We start from the raw sequence: 20,253 nt of genomic DNA on the forward strand, positions 1-20,253 counted from the left end.
CTGTACTGTGTATCAATGGTGTATAGGTGAGGAGACTAGTGAAGATAAGGGCTTGACATTGTCTGCATTAAGTGGGATGTAATATCAGAATAGTGGTTGGGACAGGGTGTTCTGGTTGGGACAGAATAACCGAGCCTCTGTCTGCCTTGTGGGGGGGGGGGTAACCTCGTGAGGGGTCTGCCCTATTGGCAGTAGAGGCTGCAAGGGCAACGAACAGCCCAAATAAACACAAGACTTAATGATGGGAGACTAATGGCATCCAGGAGCAAACAAACTTTCTCTCTCTCTCTCTCTACAGAAGCAAAATCTATTTTTCACTCTCTCACCAAACACTCACTAGTGCTGCGTTAGTGGTTTTTGCTCTTTCATTCTCTCTCTCTCTCCCTCCCTGTCTCCCCCTCCTGAGATATTTGTGTTTTTCATTTTATTGCACTCTTCCTCCATTCCTAGTTCTCTTTCTCAGAGTCATCGGTATATTTACTTTGGTCTCTCTGTCTTCTGTCACCTTCAGGGACATCAAGCCGGACAACATCTTGATGGACATGAACGGTCACATTCGCCTGGCTGACTTTGGTTCCTGCCTCAAACTCATGGAGGACGGCACGGTGAGTAGGCCGACATGTACCAGTCAAAAGTTTGGACACCTACTCATTCAAGGGTTTTTCTTTATTTTTACTATTTTCTACATTGTATAATAATAGTGACGACATCAAAACTATGAAATGACACACATGGAATCATGTAGTAACCAGAAAAGTGTTAAAACATAAAAAAATATATGTAATATTTTAGATTCTTCAAAGTAGCCACCCTTTGCCTTGATTACAGCTTTGTACACTCTTGGCATTTTCTCAACCAGCTTCATGAGGTAGTCACCTGGAATGCTTTTCCAACACTCTTGGAGTTCCCACATATGCTGAGCACTTGTTGGCTGCTTTCCTTCACTCTGCTATCCAACTCATCCCAAACCATCTCAATTGGTTGATTGTGGAGGCCAGGTTATCTGATGCAGCACTCCATCACTCTCCTTCTTGGTCAAAAAGCCCTTACACAGCCTGGAGGTTTGTTTTGGGTCATTGTCCTGTAGAAAAACAAATGATAGTCCCACTAAGAGTAAACCAGAGGGGATGGTGTAACCCTACAGAATGATGTGGTAGCTATGCTGGTTAAGTGTTCCTTGAATTGTAAATAAATCACCAACCGTGTCACCAGCACAGCACCATCACACCACCTCCATGCTTCACTGTAGGAACCACACATCAAATAAAATTGTATTGGTCACATGGACATATTTAGCAGATGTTATTGCGGGTGTAGCGAAATGCGTGTGTTTCTACCTCCAACAGTGCAGTAATATCTAACAAGTAATATCTAACAATTTCACAAAAATACACACATCTAAAGTAAAGGAATGGTATTAAGAATGTATAAATATTTGATGAGCAATGTTGGAGTGGCATAGACTAAGATACAGTAGAATAGAAAACAGTATATACATACAGTTGAAGTCGTAAGTTTACAGACATCTTTGCCAAATACATTTAAACAGGTTTTCACAATTCCTGACATTTAATCGTAGTGTAAATTCTTGGTCTTAGGTCAGTTAGGATAACCACTTTATTTTAAGAATGTGAAATGTCAGAATAATAGTAGAGAGAATTATTTCTTTCCGGCTTTATTTCTTTCACCATTTTCCCAGTGGGTCAGAAGTTTACACGCACTCAATTAGCATTTGGTAGCATTGCCTTTTAAATTGTTTAACTTGGGTCAAATGTTTTGTGGAGCCTTCCAAATTCCCTTGGGGGAATTGTGTCCCATTCCTCCTGACCGAGCTAGTGTAACGGAGTCAGGTTTGTAGGCCTCCTTGCTCACACATGCTTTTCCAGTTCTGCCCACACATTTTCTATAGGATTGAGGTCAGGGCTTTGTGATGGCCACTCCAATACCTTGACTTTGTTGTCCTTAAGCCAGTTTGTCACAACTTTGGAAGTATGCTTGGGGTCATTGTCCATTTGGAAGACTCATTTGCGACCAAGCTTTAACTTCCTGACGGATGTCTTGAGATGTTGCTTCAATATATCCACATAATTTTTCTCCGCCATGATGCCATCTATTTTGTGCAGTGCACCAGTCCCTCCTGCAACAAAGCACTCCCACAACATGATGCTGCCACCCCCGTGCTTCACGATTGGAATGATGTTCTTCGGTTTGCAAGCCTCCCCCTTTTTCCTCCAAACATATTGATGGTCATTATGGCCAAACAATTCTATTTTTGTTTCATCAGACCAGAGGATATTTCTCAAAATAGTATGATCTTCGCCCCCATGTGCAGTTGCAAACCGTAGTCTGGCTTTTTTATGGCGGTTTTGGAGCAGTGGTTTCTTCCTTGCTGAGCGGCCTTTCAGGTTATGTTGATATAGGACTTGTTTCACTGTGGATATAGATACTTTTTTACCTGTTTCCTCCAGCATCTTCACAAGGTCTTTTGCTGTTGTTCTGGGAATGATTTGCACTTTTCGCACCAAAGTAAGTTCATCTCTAGGAGACAGAACGCGTCTTCTTCTTGAGCGGTTTTACGGCTGTGTGGTCCCATGGTGTTTATACTTGCGTACTATTGTTGGTACCACGTTCATCTGTACAATCAGGCGTTTGGAAATTGCTCCAAAGGATGAACCAGCCTTGTGGAGGTCTACAATTTGCTGATTTATTGATTTTCCCATGATGTCAAGCAAAGAGGCACTGAGTTTGAAGGTAGGCTTTGCAATACATCCACAGGTACACCTCCCAGTTGACACAAATTATGTCAATTAGCCTATCAGAAGCTTCTAACGCCATTACATAATTTTCTGGAATTTTCCAAGCTGTTTAAAGGCACAGTCAACTTAGTGTATGTAAATGTCTGACCCACTGGAATTGTGATACAGTGAATTTGAACACCTCTAGGGTACGTGGTATGGTAGCGCTCCACCTCGTCAACAGCCAGTGAAACTGCAGGGCGCCAAATTCAAAACAACAGAAATCCCATAATTAAAATCCCTCAAAAATGCCTGTATTTTACACCATTTTAAAGATACACCTGTTGTAAATCCAGCCACCGTGTCCGATTTCAAAAAGGATTTACGACGAAAGCAAACCAAACTATTATGTTAGGTCAGAGCCAAGTCACAGAAAAACACAGTCAAAGAGAGGATTTTTCCAGCCAAAGAGAGGAGTCACAAAGCGCAGAAATATAGATAAAATTAATCCCTAACCTTTGATGATATTCATCAGATGACACTCATAGGACTTCATGTCACACAATACGTGTATGTTTTGTTCGGTAAAGTTCATATTTATATACAAAAATCTGAGTTTACATTGGCGCGTTATGTTCAGTAGTTTCAAAACATCCGGTGATTTTGCAGAGAGCCACATCAATTTACAGAAATACTCATAATAAACATTGCTAAAAGATACAAGTGTTATGCATGGAATTTTAGATACACTTCTCCTTAATGCAACCGCTGTGTCAGATTTAAAAAAAAAAACAACAACATAAAAAGCACACCATGCAATAATCTGAGTACGGCACTCAGAGACCAAAACAACCCAAACAGATATCCGCCATGTTGTGTAGTCAACACAAGTCATAAATAGCATTATAAATATTCACTTACCTTTGATCTTCATCAGAATGCACTCCCAGAAATCCCAGTTCCACAATAAATGTTTGTTTTGATCGATAATCTCCATCATTTCTGTCCAAATACTTCCATTTTGAAAGCTTGTTCAGTACACAAGCCAAACTCATGACGCGCGGTCACTAGCAGCAGACAAAGTCAAAAAGTTCCATTACAGTCCATAGAAACATGTCAAACGATGTATAGAATCAATCTTTAGAATGTTTTTAACATAAATCTTCAATAATGTTCCAACCGGACAATTCCTTTGTCTGTAGAATTGCAATGGAACAGAGCTAACTATCACTTGAACGCGCAAGACTGAGCTCATGGCTCTCTGGCAGACCTCTGACTCATTCCCCTCTCATTCGCCCCCACTTCACAGTAGAAGCATCAATCAACGTTCTAAAGACTGTTGACATCTAGTGGGAAGCCTTAGGAAGTACAATATGACCCCATAGACACTGTGTATTTGATAGGCCAAGAGTTGAAAACTACAAGCCTCAAATTTCCCACTTCCTGGTTGGATTTTTTCTCAGGGTTTTGCCGGCCATATGAGTTCTGTTATACTCGCAGACATCATTCAAACAGTTTTAGAAACTTCAGAGTGTTTTCTATCCAAATCTACAAATTATATAAATATTCTAGCTTTTTTTTGTTATTTCATAGTTTTGATGTCTTCACTATTATTCTACCATGTAGAAAATAGTCAAAATAAAGAAGAAGAAAAATAAAGAAACTCTGGAATGAGTAGTTGTGTCCAAACACTCTCTCTTTCTCTCTCCATATTTTTTATCTTTTCTTTGCACACAACCCAAACACCTCCAAAAACCACCAACCGCCACCCCATCAAACCCTGGGCCCCTCTAGGCCTCCCGTTTGGCTGAAGCCCCTTTAGGCCTTCTCTGTGTCTGATTTCATGGCTGTGCCTGTGGTTAAGACTCTTCCGCTAATTAAGCTGCTCCGAGGTGGTTGGCTATGTGGCTTTGATGAATAAGTTGAGACCTGAGAGGATCCGCCTCTCGAAAGCTGCGGTGACTGGTGCTTCTTTGGCCTAGTCTCAGGGAAGTTTGATTTATTTAGTGTGTACTCTATGGCATGGCCTTGTTTAGGTTTGGTGGACATATTTGACTCCAAACACACTGTAGACGCGCAATTAACAACACCAGATTACAGATTATTTCTCTAACATTAAAAGGATTTGTGCAGTTTGAAGGAAGTTAGAGGTAGATTCACGAGCCAATGCTATGCGTATCTTGTCATACCTGTAGACTTCTAGTCATTGGACTAATGCTAGTTAGCATTGGCTCGCGAAAGACTTCCTTCATACTGCACGCAGAGACATAAAAATGGTATTCACAAGTTCGCCTGACTCTGGGCAAGTGGAAAATTGGCTTAGGCCTAACTGCCAGAATCACACAGTATGCCTTAAACAAAGTATGATATTATTTCTATGGTTTGTCCCCCAAGCCATCCATCGAACCATCGATGCGTCTATGCCTCTATCCATCCACTCACTAATCCATTCATCTGTGCCTGGTCTCCCTCAGGTCCAGTCGTCAGTTGCCGTGGGGACCCCGGACTACATCTCTCCGGAGATCCTGCAGGCGATGGAGGATGGGAAGGGGAAGTACGGTCCAGAGTGTGACTGGTGGTCCCTGGGGGTCTGCATGTACGAGATGCTGTACGGGGAAACCCCCTTCTACGCCGAGTCACTAGTGGAGACCTACGGCAAGATCATGAACCACAAGGTGAGAGGGGGGTGGTAAGACTGGACAGAGGAGGTTGACTGTAGCTACCCTGGGGTGTATCATTTGACTTATTTGACCATTCAAAACCACAGCTCTACCACACGTGTAGCCTATACAATGCATTGAAAATCCTAGAGGACCACCCAAAAAGTTGTACAGCCCATTTCCATTGTGGTCCTCTTTTTTTGAGACTGTCAGGCAGGTTAAGGCTCACCGGTAATGACATTGTACCTACTGTACTAAAACACATCTTTTATTCAATGGTTCAAGACGAGCGTGATTGTTTAGGTGGCGTTGGGCTCTTTGGTGTTAGGCTGAAGTACTTTTCTATACATAGTTTTATTCTTTCTGACTCCTCCTCCCCTTTTCTTCTTGTTCCTTTCCATCGACCGACAGGAGGAGTTAGGGGCTGCTGTGAGTGTTTCTTTTTGGAGTCTGATTGCCCAGTCCCAAATGGACCCCTATTCCCTACCACCTATGCACTTGTAGATTTCTCTTAGATCTCCACAAGTACATAGGTAGGGGCTAGGGTTGATTTGGGAACGGGTCTGAGTGTTAGTTGTTAAAGTTTGAGTATGTTCTGTTCAAGGGCTGAATGTATCAAGCTTTTTAGAGTAGGAGTGCTGATCTAGGATCTGTTAAGCTTTTTAGATCATAGAAATTAGATTAAATGGGCCTGATCCTAGATCAGCACTGCTAAGAGGAATACTCTGAGAGAATTGATACATACAGTGCATTTGGAAAGTATTCATACCCCTTGACTTTTTCCACATTTTATTACATAACTGCTATATCATGAAATCTGTTAAGTAAAACGTGTCAATCTACACACAATACCTCATGACAAAGTGAAACGTTTTTTTTTTTTGTTTGTTTTTTTTTACATTTGAGCAGTTTTTATTAAAAATAACAAACAGAAATACCTTATTTACATACGTATTCAGACCCTTTGCTTTGAGACTCAAAATTGAGCTCAGATCTGGGGAAGGGTACCAAAAAATGTCTGCTGCATTGAAAGACCTTAATAACACAGTGGACTCCATCATTCTGAAATGAAAGAAGTTTGGAACCGCCCGGCCAATCTTAACAATCAGGGGAGAAGGGCCTTGTTCAGGGAGGTGACTAAGAAGCCGATGGTCACTGACAGAGCTACAGAGTTCTTCTGTAGAGATGGGAGAACCTTCCAGAAGGACACCATCTCTGCAGCCCTCCACCAATCAGGCGTTTATGACTCTGACCATAAGAAACAGGATTCTCTGGTCTGATGAAACCAAGATTGAACTCTTTGGCCTGAATACCAAGCGTCATATCTGGATGAAACCTATCACCATACCTACAGTGAGGCATGGTGGTGGCAGCATCATGCTGTGGGGATGTTTTTCAGCGACAGGGACTGGGAGACTAGTCAGGATCGAGGCAAAGATGTGAGGAGCAAAGTACAGCAAGATCCTTGATGAAAACCTGCTCCAGAGTGCTAAGGACCTCGGACTGGGGTGAAGGTTCACCGTCCAACAGGACAATGACCCTAAGCACACAGCCAGGACAATGCAGGAGTCTAGACTTGAACCCGATCTAACATCTCTGGAGAGACCTGAAAATAGTTGTGCCGAGACGCTCCCCATCCAAACTGACAGAGCTTGAGAGGATCTGCAGAGGAGAATGGGAGAAACTCCCCAAATACAGGTGTGCCAAGCTTGTAGAGTCATACCCAAGAAGACTCAATGCTGTAATCGCTGCCATAGGTGCTTCAACAAAGCACTGAGTAAAGGATCTGAATACTTATGTGAATATGATATTTCAGGTTATATTGTAATTAATTAGCAAAAATTGCAAAAAAACGATTTTTGCTTTGTCATTATGGGGTATCGTGTGTCAATTGAGAGAACAATGTAATCAATTTTAGAACAAGGCTGTAACCTAACAAAATGTGGAAAAGGTCAAGGGGTCTGAATACTTTCCGAATGAACTGTACAACCCCAGGTCTGTTCATACTTCAGCCATCCTGACTCCAAACCACACCGTTCTACCTTCATAACTCTCCCCCTTCCCATCACCTTTCAACTATGCCATCTAGTGCACCCAGCCATATTTGCTGAACAAATGCCTTGTGTGCACATTAAACCATTAAATGTTGGCTAGAACCGTACTGCATTCGACTGCAACAGGATAAACATGCATGGGCCATATACCATTTGTATTTATTTTTTACATGTCTTTGTCAGGGGCTATGTACACAAATACATGAAATGTGAAACAATGTGTGTGAAGATTATTCTGCCAACAGTATGGAACCATTCCGTTGTCGACTGCAACAGGGGACCGTTGTGTTATGAGTAAAAAATAAATTAGAAATACAAATATTTGACCAAACTGGACGTAAACAGTATATCTAGGCTGCATCCCAAATGGTCAAAAGTAGTGCCGTAAATAAGCAATAGGGAACCATTTGTGACGTAGGGTATCGTCATTATTCAGACTCCTTTCCCTCTCCTCTTCCCCTCCGCCGGGTGCCCAGGAGCGTTTCCAGTTCCCCCTGCAGATGACGGACGTGTCCGAAGACGCCAAAGACCTGATCCGACGCCTCGTCTGCAGCCGGGAGCACCGCCTGGGCCAGAACGGCATCGACGACTTCAAATCCCACCCCTTCTTCTCTGGTAGGGCCTGACGTTTTAAAACCGTGTGTGCGTGCTAGGGTTTGTCTGTCAATTATTCTCTGGTGTCATTTCCAGGAGTTGATTTAGATGACCTCTTATCTTGTTAATTGGTGTTGAAGTTGGGCTGGACAGTAGACGTTGGTATGGGAATCGTTACAATAACAAACCATGATCACAGTTTACCAGTCATATCATGTTTAATGTCATTCCTTTCAGGCATTGACTGGGACAACATCCGTACGTGCGAGGCCCCCTACATCCCAGAGGTCAGCAGCCCCACAGACACCTCTAACTTTGACGTGGACGACGACTGTCTCAAGAACTCAGTAAGTGTCTTTCTCTATGGGACTACATCAAGACTTAGACTCTCTTACTCTCATCTTTCAGTCTCTCTCTGTTTCCATCTTTTATCTGTCCATCTCTTTCATCTGTTTGTAATGTTGTCACGGGTGACGTGATCTAAAATACGTTTTGTGTTATTTCAGGAGACGATGCCCCCTCCCTCACACACGGCCTTCTCTGGACACCACCTGCCCTTCGTAGGTTTCACCTACACCAGTAAATGGTGAGTGGTCGCTAAGCGACAACCCCCGTTTTAGTTTCCAAATGAACTTCCACATCTTCGTCAGTACATACAGCATACAGAAAAATACATCTTAACCTGGTCCCAGATCTGTTTGTGCCGTCTTGCCAACTCCTATGGTCATTGTCATGTTTGGCATAACAATGAGGATAGGCTATACAGCACAATCAGATCTGGGACCAGTCTACTTCACTCCTACTTCTCTATCATCTGATCTACATTTACATTTACATTTAAGTCATTTGGCAGACGCTCTTATCCAGAGCGACTGATCTAACCTCAGCCACACTTCCATGAGCACTCAGTTTCCACCGTTGAGAAAGCATTGAATGGTCTAATTGTTTATCTTAGCCTGAAGGCGAATGGTGGTTGCGCTCTCTCTCCCCTCTCCTCTCTCTCTCTCCTCTCTCCCTTTCCCCTCTCTCTCTTTAAGTTCAATGTCAATATAAGGGGCTTTTTTTGGCATGGGAAACATGTTTATTTGTATTTATTTATTTCACCTTTATTTAACCAGGTAGGCCAGTTGAGAACAAGTTCTCACGTACAACTGTGACCTGGCCAAGATAAACATTGCCAAAGCAAGTGAAATGGATAATAAACAAAAGTTGCCTGGTTGCCCTTTTCTTGTGGCAACAGGCCACAAATCTTGCTGCCAATAGAAATGGGAGTTTGTCAAAATTGGATTTGTTTTCAAATTCTTTGGGGGTCTGTCTATTCTGAGGTAAATATGTGTCTCTAATATGGAATGCATCTCTTTCTCTTCCCTATCTCTCCCCCCTCTTCCCTATCTCTCCCCCCTCTTCCATATCTCTCCCCCCTCTTCCCTATCTCTCCCCCCTCTTTCATATCTCTCCCCCCTCTTCCCTATCTCTCCCCCTCTTCCATATCTCTCCCCCTCTTCCCTATCTCTCCCCCTCTTCCATATCTCTCCCCCTCTTCCCTATCTCTCCCCCTCTTCCCTATCTCTCCCCCTCTTCCCTATCTCTCCCCCTCTTCCCTATCGCTCCCCCTCTTCCCTATCTCTCCCCCTCTTTCATATCGCCCCCTCTTTCATATCTCCCCCTCTTTCAAATCTCTCCCCCTCTTTCATATCTCTCCCCCTCTTTCATATCTCTCCCCCTCTTTCATATCTCTCCCCCTCTTTCATATCTCTCCCCCTCTTCCATATCTCTCCCCCTCTTCCATATCTCTCCCCCTCTTCCATATCTCTCCCCCTCTTCCATATCTCTCCCCCTCTTCCATATCTCTCCCCCTCTTCCATATCTCTCCCCCTCTTCCATATCTCTTCCTTATCTCTCCCCCTCTTCCATATCTCTCCCCCCTCTTCCATATCTCTCCCCCCTCTTCCATATCTCTCCCCTCCAGTACCCTGTCTGATCGGGGCTGTCTGAGGGAGGCAGGTGGTAGCAGTCAGACACAGATGGATGTATGTGTCCAGCGCAGTCTGGAGGAGAGTCTGGCCACAGAGGCCTACGAGAGGAGGATACGACGCCTGGAGCAGGAGAAGACAGAGCTCAGCCGCAAGCTGCAAGGTACACGCACTCACACCTCTCCTCCTCCCCCTCTCCTTTCCTCTCCTCTCCTCCCCCTTTCCTCTCCTCTCACTCTCCTTTCCTCTCCTCTCCTTCCCCTCTCCTCTCCTTCTCATCCTCTCCCTGTATGTTGTGTTCCAGAGTCCACCCAGACAGTCCAGGCCCTGCAGCACGCGTCAGGAGAAGGACCAGCACCCGTCCCCTCTAACAAGGAGGTGGAGATCAGGAGTCTGAAGACTGAGATTGACATCCTCAAGAAAAAGATTGCAGGTGAACATTCAACATTTCACTGTAAAGGTTTACTGCTGGGTAGTAGAAGACAAACGTTCTACTGTAAAGGTTTACTGCTGTGTAGTAGAACACAAACACATTCCAGCCAGGTCAGCATTTACATGCATAGCCAAGTATATGATAGAGTAGGACTGAAATACATTGAGAGATAAACAGAGATGCTATTCATAATCAACATGGTGATCTGTACCAGGGTTATGGTTTGGATTCCCACGGGAGACCAGTACAAATGAACATGTATGTTCTTATCCAGAGCGTACATTTAGCGTCTGCTAAATGACTACAATTTGAAATGTACACTATAATGGAACATGTCATTTATGTTGGCCTTCTGTAATGTGTGTTAGACTCAGGTCAACAGGAACATGAGTTAGAAGAAGCTTCATCAGTCCGTAGAGAGATGGAGGATTCATCAAAACACATCAGGAACCTGGAGAAACAGATGAAGAGTCTCAACCTGGAGAAGGACGACCTGCACAAGGTGTGTTTCTCTATATAGCACCACCTGGGTGTGTTTCTCTCTGTATAGCGCCACCTGGGTGTGTTTCTCTGTATATAGCACCACCTGGGTGTGTTTCTCTGTGTATAGCACCACCTGGGTGTGTTTCTCTGTGTATAGCACCAACTGGGTGTGTTTCTCTCTATATAGCACCACCTGGGTGTGTTTCTCTCTATATAGCACCATCTGGGTGTGTTTGTCTGTATATAGCACCACCTGGGCGCGTTTGTCTGTATATAGCACCACCTGGGCGTGTTTGTCTGTATATAGCACCACCTGGGCGTGTTTGTCTGTATATAGCACCACCTGGGCGCGTTTGTCTGTATATAGCACCACCTGGGCGCGTTTGTCTGTATATAGCACCACCTGGGCGCGTTTGTCTGTATATAGCACCACCTGGGCGTGTTTGTCTGTATATAGCACCACCTGGGCGTGTTTGTCTGTATATAGCACCACCTGGGCGCGTTTGTCTGTATATAGCACCACCTGGGCGCGTTTGTCTGTATATAGCACCACCTGGGCGCGTTTGTCTGTATATAGCACCACCTGGGCGTGTTTGTCTGTATATAGCACCACCTGGGCGTGTTTGTCTGTATATAGCACCACCTGGGCGTGTTTGTCTGTATATAGCACCACCTGGGTGTGTTTGTCTGTATATAGCACCACCCCCCCTCTATTTTATTTTCACATGGTCCTTCACATCATTGCTCCAGCAAATGTGTTATATGCATATTATGCGTCAATGTGGTATATTTGCTCAGCTCTGCAGTATGAAAAGGGTGTAATACTACCCGGACCCTGAGTCTATCTGTAATATCTACCATTAAGCAGATGCATTTATCCAAAACCACAGTGAGTGCATACGTTTTCGTTTGGGTGGCCCCAGCAGGAATCGATTTGACAACCCTGGCGTTGCAAGTGACCAGTCTCTACCAGCTGAGTGCCGTTGGACCGACGACCCCCCCAGTCTGACCAATCAATCTGTATACGTCTTCCCTCCCTTTAGGACTTAATGGAGGTCAGCGGCAAGATGAAGAGTCAGTCTAAGGAGTTGAAAGAGGCCCACAGCCAGAGGAAGCTGGCCATGCAGGAGTTCTCCGAGCTCAACGAGCGTCTGACTGACCTCAGATCAGCCAAGCAGCGCCTGGGCCGTCAGCTCCGGGACAAGGAGGAGGAGATGGAGGGTTTGTCCCAGAAGGTGGAGGCTCTACGGCTGGAGGTGCGCAAGGCCGAGAGGGCCAAGAAGGAGGTAGAGTAGTCACGTGGTTCCTGTGGTTCTTAGAGGTGTGTGTGTGTGTGGGGGTCTCTACTTTGTGTGTGTGTGGGGGTCTCTACTTTGTGTGTGTGTGGGGGTCTCTACTTTGTGTGTGTGTGTGGGTCTCTACTTTGTGTGTGTGGGTCTCTACTTTGTGTCTCTGTGTGTGGGTGCGTGCGTGCATTAACCCCTTGCTGTCTCTCAGATGGAGTCCCAGACTGAGGAGCAGACAGCTGATGCTCAGAAGGAGAGGAAACTGAGAGAACGCTCCGAGCAGTACAGCAGACAGCTAGAGGAGGAGCTGGATGGACTCAAGGTAACACACACTTACAAACACACATACTAACGCACACTTTTTTAAATATTTCCTTCTCACACACAAATAAACACACAAACAAACTCGAATTTTAGCGTCTTGTAGTCATAGATGCTTATTTTAGCCATTTGAAATGGCTAGCTAGTTAGCGGTGTGCTAGTACCGTTGGATCGGTGACGTCACTTGCTCTGCGGCCCAGGTGTTTTGTGCCTGACTGATAATGCTACTTCATGGCGGCAGGGTAGCCTAGTGGTTAGAGCGTTGGACTAGTAACCGGAAGGTTGCGAGTTCAAACCCCCGAGCTGACAAGGTACATTGTCGTTCTGCCCCTGAACAGGCAGTTAACCCACTGTTCCCAGGCCGTTCCCAGGCCGTCATTGAAAATAAGAATTTGTTCTTTACTGACTTGCCTAGTTAAATAAAGGTTAAAAATGGCTGACACGGTAGATGTGTTCAGAGGGTCCCCGGTTCAAACCCAGTCCGTGACAGCGGCGGAAGCAATGCTCTTGTATTCTCTAGGAACCAACGTGAGGCAAACGGGACGAAATGAGGAGGGACTATTCTACAAAACACTTTCCATTGCAAAATAATTTTACTACGGTGTTCACTAATTTAATACACTCCTGTAATTTCTCTGTTTTCCTGGTTGTGTGAATGTGGCCAACTCCTCTCTTCCTCTGAACCAGAAGCAGGTGGGGCCATCAGCCTCGGTGGTGGGCTCGGACCAGAGCCAGGAGGTGGGGAAGCTGCGGGCCGACCTGGAGAAGAAGACTGGGTTCTACGAGGAGGAGCTGAGCAGGAGAGAGGTGCAGCACGCCAACGAACTCAAGGTCCTCCGCAAGGAGCTCCGCGACGCTGAGGGACAGCAGCTCACCCTGCAGAAAGAGATCCTGGTCCTCAAAGACAAACTGGAGAAAACACGCAGGGAGAGGTGTGTGTCTGTCTACATGTTTATGTCTTTGTGTGTGTAATGGGTTATGTGTGGTAGGGCCTTCCTAGGTTTGGATGTCCACAACACTAGAAAGCACTCATAAAGACATATAGGGCAGTTTATCCAGAGATGTAGACATGGCATTCAGACGTGCTTCTGGTCTCTGTAGTAGCTATATATAGCTTGTCCTCTTCCCAGCGAGGGTTATACAAGGTCAACATGGTTACCGCTACTTCACAATGGCCTCTAGTGTGCTGTACTCGCAGTGTATTTTGATCTTGGATAACTGCTGATACTACGATAGCTAATTTTTCCACAGCAAACAAGGAAAACCCGAACTAAACTCTTTCCTCCTCGATGTCATACATTGTTTATTTCCCAATCTATAGGTGGAAATGTGACAAAATAAGACAGTTTAATTTCCCTAAAGAAATGGTCTGTTTCATGTTCCTTGCCAAGGTTCTTCTGAGTATCATGGTACTGGTGACAACCCTACCTTCTACTGTAACCGTTTTCCTGAGAAGACCCTTATACATCTCTTAGAGTTCCTTAGCTCTAACTGCCGTTGTTGCTCTGTTTACTTGAATATTGCCATTCAAATAGATTTTTTAGTCCAGGAATTGATATACTAAATAAATCCGGTACCGGGAAACCGGTCTATAGAGTTGTCATATTCAGTAGGACAGTTACTCTCTCTTCCTGTAATATTATAGAGATGCCTACCTAACTGTCCTCTTCCTCTTCTTCCCAGCGAGGGTTATATGAGGTAAACATGGTTATAGTTACTTCACCCTGGCCTCTACTGTATTGTACTCCGTGAGGTTTAACTTGAGTTACCTTCTCTCCCCTGACCTAGCTCCCGAGAAGACCCTCGTTCCTGTGTTAGTCCCTTAGATCTACCTGGTGTTATCCCCCTCTGCCTCTGTCCAGGTCAAAGAAGCAACATTGCTCTAACGGTCTCTCATACAGTCTGGAAGCTATCAGGATGTGCGTTTCTACCCTCTAGCTTAGCATCCCTGGCTAGCCCCGTTCATACAGACATTTGGATGCTTTTCTACCCTCTAGCTTAGCATCCCTAGTTAGCCTCGTTCATACAGACATTTGGATGCTTTTCTACCCTCTAGCTTAGCATCCCTGGCTAGCCTCGTTCATACAGACATTTGGATACTCTCTCTGAATAGCAGGTTCAGTGTGTTATTGGTGTCTGTGTGTGTGATGATGGATCATATCTGTGTGTGTGAGACAGCCAAAGCGAGCGGGAGGAGTTTGAGATGGAGTATAAGCAGAAGTATGAGCGGGAGAGAGTCATTCTGACCGAGGAGAACAGGAAACTCTCCAACGAACTGGACAAGGTGAGATGTTTTATATATATATATACACACACACACACACACACACACCCTGACCTGAGGCAACCGCCGCCACCAACCTTCTCTCCTGGTAAATCCAATATAATCACTGTTCAATATCCACCTTCAAAACAGACCACGTTATCCTAAACAGGCAAATGCAACGTCCCGTTGGATCCCAAACTATTGACCTTGGAAGCGGGAAATATGGGAATGAGAAATGGAATTTCCCAAGCAAAATATTTTTGTAGAAGTTGTGATATATTGGACTAAAAGTGCTGTTTGTTTTTGTGGTATTTCCTATTAAATATGAAGAAAAGACTGAGTGCCTTGAAGTTGATAGCATCCATGGAAAACAGGGAGCATTCCCTTTCCTGAACAAAACCTGCCAGGGAGGGGTAGTGAGAACAACATTCCCCAAGCGTTCCTGAACACAACCTGCGAGAAAGGGGTAGTGAGTACAACATTCCCCAAGCCTTCCTGAACACAACCTGCCAGAGAGGGGTAGTGAGAACAACATTCCCCAAGCCTTCCTGAACACAACCTGCCAGAGAGGGGTAGTGAGAACAACATTCCCCAAGCCTTCCTGAACACAACCTGCCAGAGAGGGGTAGTGAGAACAACATTCCCCAAGCCTTCCTGAACACAACCTGCCAGAGAGGGGTAGTGAGAACAACATTCCCCAAGCCTCCCTGAACACAACCTGCCAGAGAGGGGTAGTGAGAACAACATTCCCCAAGCCTTCCTGAACACAACCTGCCAGAGAGGGGTAGTGAGAACAACATTCCCCAAGCCTTCCTGAACACAACCTGCCAGAGAGGGGTAGTGAGAACAACATTCCCCAAGCCTTCCTGAACACAACCTGCCAGGGAGGGGTAGTGAGAACAACATTCCCCAAGCCGCCCTGAACACAACCTGCCAGAGAGGGGTAGTGAGAACAACATTCCCCAAGCTTTCCTGAACACAACCTGCCAGAGAGGGGTAGTGAGAACAACATTCCCCAAGCCGCCCTGAACACAACCTGCCAGAGAGGGGTAGTGAGAACAACATTCCCCAAGCCTTCCTGAACACAACCTGCCAGAGAGGGGTAGTGAGAACAACATTCCCCAAGCCTTCCTTCACACAACCTGTCAGAGAGGGGTAGTGAGAACAACATTCCCCAAGCCTTCCTTCACACAACCTAACAGAGAGGGGTAGTGAGAACAACATTCCTCAAGCCTTCCTGAACACAACCTGCCAGAGAGGGGTAGTGAGAACAACATTCCCCAAGCCTTCCTGAACACAACCTGCCAGAGAGGGGTAGTGAGAACAACATTCCCCAAGCCTTCCTGAACACAACCTGCCAGAGAGGGGTAGTGAGAACAACATTCCCCAAGCCTTCCTGAACACAACCTACCAGGGAGGGGTAGTGAGAACAACATTCCCCAAGCCGCCCTGAACACAACCTGCCAGAGAGGGGTAGTGAGAACAACATTCCCCAAGCCGCCCTGAACACAACCTGCCAGAGAGGGGTAGTGAGAACAACATTCCCCAAGCCTCCCTGAACACAACCTGCCAGAGAGGGGTAGTGAGAACAACATTCCCCAAGCCTTCCTGAACACAACCTGCCAGAGAGGGGTAGTGAGAACAACATTCCCCAAGCCTTCCTTCACACAACCTGTCAGAGAGGGGTAGTGAGAACAACATTCCCCAAGCCTTCCTGAACACAACCTGCCAGAGAGGGGTAGTGAGAACAACATTCCCCAAGCCTTCCTGAACACAACCTGCCAGAGAGGGGTAGTGAGAACAACATTCCCCAAGCCTTCCTGAACACAACCTGCCAGAGAGGGGTAGTGAGAACAACATTCCCCAAGCCTTCCTGAACACAACCTGCCAGAGAGGGGTAGTGAGAACAACATTCCCCAAGCCTTCCTGAACACAACCTGCCAGAGAGGGGTAGTGAGAAGAACATTCCCCAAGCCGCCCTGAACACAACCTGCCAGAGAGGTAGTGAGAAGAACATTCCCCAAGCCTTCCTGAACACAACCTGCCAGAGAGGGGTAGTGAGAACAACATTCCCCAAGCCGCCCTGAACACAACCTGCCAGAGAGGGGTAGTGAGAACAACATTCCCCAAGCCGCCCTGAACACAACCTGCCAGAGAGGGGTAGTGAGAACAACATTCCCCAAGCCGCCCTGAACACAACCTGCCAGAGAGGGGTAGTGAGAACAACATTCCCCAAGCCTTCCTGAACACAACCTGCCAGAGAGGGGTAGTGAGAACAACATTCCCCAAGCCTTCCTGAACACAACCTGCCAGAGAGGGGTAGTGAGAACAACATTCCCCAAGCCGCCCTGAACACAACCTGCCAGAGAGGGGTAGTGAGAACAACATTCCCCAAGCCGCCCTGAACACAACCTGCCAGAGAGGGGTAGTGAGAACAACATTCCCCAAGCCGCCCTGAACACAACCTGCCAGAGAGGGGTAGTGAGAACAACATTCCCCAAGCCGCCCTGAACACAACCTGCCAGAGAGGGGTAGTGAGAACAACATTCCCCAAGCCGCCCTGAACACAACCTGCCAGAGAAGGGTAGTGAGAACAACATTCCCCAAGCCTTCCTGAACACAACCTGCCAGAGAGGGGTAGTGAGAACAACATTCCCCAAGCCTTCCTAAACACAACCTGCCAGAGAGGGGTAGTGAGAACAACATCTGGTATGCAGACAAATTGGCACCCTATTTACTTCTTCTCAACAGGGCCCATAAGGGTCTGTTCAAAAGTAGTGCACTATATAGGGAATGGGGTACCATTTGGGACACTGACCCATTTGATTGTTGTTTCACATACAGTACCTTCAGACTGAAAGCCAGGATACAAGGATCAGATGATTTTTGGTGGTTGTATATCCTTCTAAAGGTAGCTGTTTCCATTTGGAGAGATCCTATAAATGTGAGGTTAAAAAATGGAATCTTACCTTGCAAATAGTATGTTTAGCCTGTTTAAATTATTCTTCAAACTGTTTTACAACCAACAACTATCTTGCCACTTATCTGATAGTAGCAATATGAACCGGAATGAATTTCCTACTGTCAAACCATTACAGGAAAACACTCCCTCTGCAACTGTCAATGAGCATGTCCAGTGAAACAAGTCAGTGTTCCATAACCACAGCAGATAGATTAGCAGCACTACTGGTTTGACTGGGGACAGGGACAGCCAGGTGGCGTCAGGACGGATAGTCTTGAGACGTGATCCTAGGGCTCAGGTCCTCCGGGAGGGGAGACATGGAGGGGAAGGAGAACTTGATGGATCACTCAGGACACCAGATAGGACAGACTGGGGGGGGGGACATTGGCACCATCCAAAGTTACCCCCTGGGCCAAACTACAATCAATCCTAAGACTTTCTGATGAGATGAGACTGAGTCTGTCTCTCACATGGATTGGCAGACCATTCTGTAATAGAGGAGCTCTATAAGAGGCCCTTGAAACATCACTGCAAATTACCACACTGTATAATATCTATGGCTCTGATTGGCTCTCTCCTCCCTTCTGTCCTCTCTCCTCTGTCCTCTCCTCTGTCCTCTCCTCTGTCCTCTCCTCTCCCTCTAGCTGACACCTATGTTTGAGAAGCTGAGCATTAGCAACAGACAGCTGGAGGAGGAGATGAGGGAACTAGCTGACAAGAAGGAGAGTGCTGCTCACTGGGAGGCCCAGATCACTGAGATTATCCAGTGGTGAGTGACAGAGACATGTATACAGGACATACATTCACTCTCAAATACACGTCCGCGCATGCTTGCTTACACACACGTATTCTACTTACATACTTGCTCACTCACTCAGGACCCCAAATATTTCAAAGGTCATACAGATGATTTTATTGGTCTTTACAATCTCTTCTCCATTCAGAGAAGCTGTCTACAACAGCTGATAGAGAGCGACAGAAAGAAAGAGAGAGAGGAGACCGAGAGCAATACCTAGCTACTGCTGCTTGGCTCTCTTGCCTGACAGGCAATTTGCACATATCACACATACATGCACACTGTACCAGTGAAGTGAAGCAGCGATGAGTGGTGCCCCCTGCCTGCCACTCCAGGCTACTGCAGTAGGAGAAACAGGAAGAGTGTGTCTCAGAGCTCCTTTATGGACCAATAGGAGGAGACCTAGTCAGTACAACTAAATGCATTCAACTGAAATGTGTCTTCCGCATTTAACTCAACCTGTTCAGGGGCAGAACAGATGTTTACCTTGTCAGCTCAGGGATTTGATCCAGCAACCTTTCGGTGACTGGGCCAACGCTCCTACCCGCCAGCCCAATAGGAGGCGCTTATATTTGACCTGTTTCACTGCAAGTACAAGTGGGTAAACTGTACGAGTGAAATGGAAATGTACGTACACCCCTGAGACTCTCTGAGAGTGGGGGTCATGGACAGGGATCTGACACTCCCTCTGAGAGTGGGGGTCATGGACAGGGATCTGACACTCTCTCTGAGAGTGGGGGTCATGGACAGGGATCTGACACTCCCTCTGAGAGTGGGGGTCATGGACAGGGATCTGACACTCCCTCTCAGAGTGGGGGTCATGGACAGGGATCTGACACTCCCTCTGAGAGTGGGGACAGGGATCTGACACTCCCTCTGAGAGTGGGGACAGGGATCTGACACTCCCTCTGAGAGTGGGGACAGGGATCTGACACTCCCTCAGAGTGGGGACGGGGATCTAACACTCCCTCAGAGTGGGGACGGGGATCTGACACTCTCTGAGAGTGGGGTCATGGACAGGGATCTGACACTCCCTCTGAGAGTGGGGTCATGGACAGGGATCTGACACTCACTCTGAGAGTGGGGACAGGGATCTGACACTCCCTCTGAGAGTGGGGGTCATGGACAGGGATCTGACACTCTCTCTGAGAGTGGGGTCATGGACAGGGATCTGACACTCCCTCTGAGAGTGGGGTCATGGACAGGGATCTGACACTCCCTCTGAGAGTGGGGTCATGGACAGGGATCTGACACTCCCTCTGAGAGTGGGGGTCATGGACAGGGATCTGACACTCCCTCTGAGAGTGGGGTCATGGACAGGGATCTGACACTCCCTCTGAGAGTGGGGACAGGGATCTGACTCTCTCTGAGAGTGGGGGTCATGGACAGGGATCTGACACTCTCTCTGAGAGTGGGGGTCATGGACAGGGATCTGACACTCCCTCTGAGAGTGGGGTCATGGACAGGGATCTGACACTCCCTCTGAGAGTGGGGTCATGGACAGGGATCTGACACTCCCTCTCAGAGTGGGGGTCATGGACAGGGATCTGAGACTCCCTCTGAGAGTGGGGTCATGGACAAGGATCTGAGACAGCCTCTGAGAGTGGGGTCATGGACAGGGATCTGGCACTCTCTCTGAGAGTGGGGTCATGGACACGGATCTGACACTCTCTCTGAGAGTGGGGTCATG

At 46.5% G+C, this 20,253-nt stretch overlaps 1 protein-coding gene across 8 annotated transcripts in view; it reads left to right on the forward strand.

Moving 5' to 3' along the window:
• The window catches only part of LOC135557841 (serine/threonine-protein kinase MRCK alpha-like), a 113,534-nt gene that overhangs the window by 54,677 nt on the left and 38,604 nt on the right, over nucleotides 1-20,253 (forward strand). For 7 of the 8 annotated variants that reach the window (XM_064991495.1, XM_064991501.1, XM_064991500.1 and 4 more), the window contains 13 exons: nucleotides 512-605; nucleotides 5,210-5,410; nucleotides 7,926-8,064; nucleotides 8,281-8,390; nucleotides 8,550-8,629; nucleotides 10,013-10,179; nucleotides 10,321-10,449; nucleotides 10,818-10,951; nucleotides 11,976-12,218; nucleotides 12,430-12,540; nucleotides 13,227-13,471; nucleotides 14,718-14,823; nucleotides 18,412-18,536. In XM_064991495.1, the coding sequence (XP_064847567.1) occupies nucleotides 512-605; nucleotides 5,210-5,410; nucleotides 7,926-8,064; nucleotides 8,281-8,390; nucleotides 8,550-8,629; nucleotides 10,013-10,179; nucleotides 10,321-10,449; nucleotides 10,818-10,951; nucleotides 11,976-12,218; nucleotides 12,430-12,540; nucleotides 13,227-13,471; nucleotides 14,718-14,823; nucleotides 18,412-18,536 (1,884 nt within the window). The remainder of the gene's footprint in view (nucleotides 1-511; nucleotides 606-5,209; nucleotides 5,411-7,925; nucleotides 8,065-8,280; nucleotides 8,391-8,549; nucleotides 8,630-10,012; nucleotides 10,180-10,320; nucleotides 10,450-10,817; nucleotides 10,952-11,975; nucleotides 12,219-12,429; nucleotides 12,541-13,226; nucleotides 13,472-14,717; nucleotides 14,824-18,411; nucleotides 18,537-20,253) is intronic. The other variant, XM_064991499.1, reaches the window with a different exon arrangement.

Source organism: Oncorhynchus masou, chromosome 16 (assembly GCF_036934945.1).
Source record: "Oncorhynchus masou masou isolate Uvic2021 chromosome 16, UVic_Omas_1.1, whole genome shotgun sequence".
Taxonomy (NCBI): domain Eukaryota; kingdom Metazoa; phylum Chordata; class Actinopteri; order Salmoniformes; family Salmonidae; genus Oncorhynchus; species Oncorhynchus masou.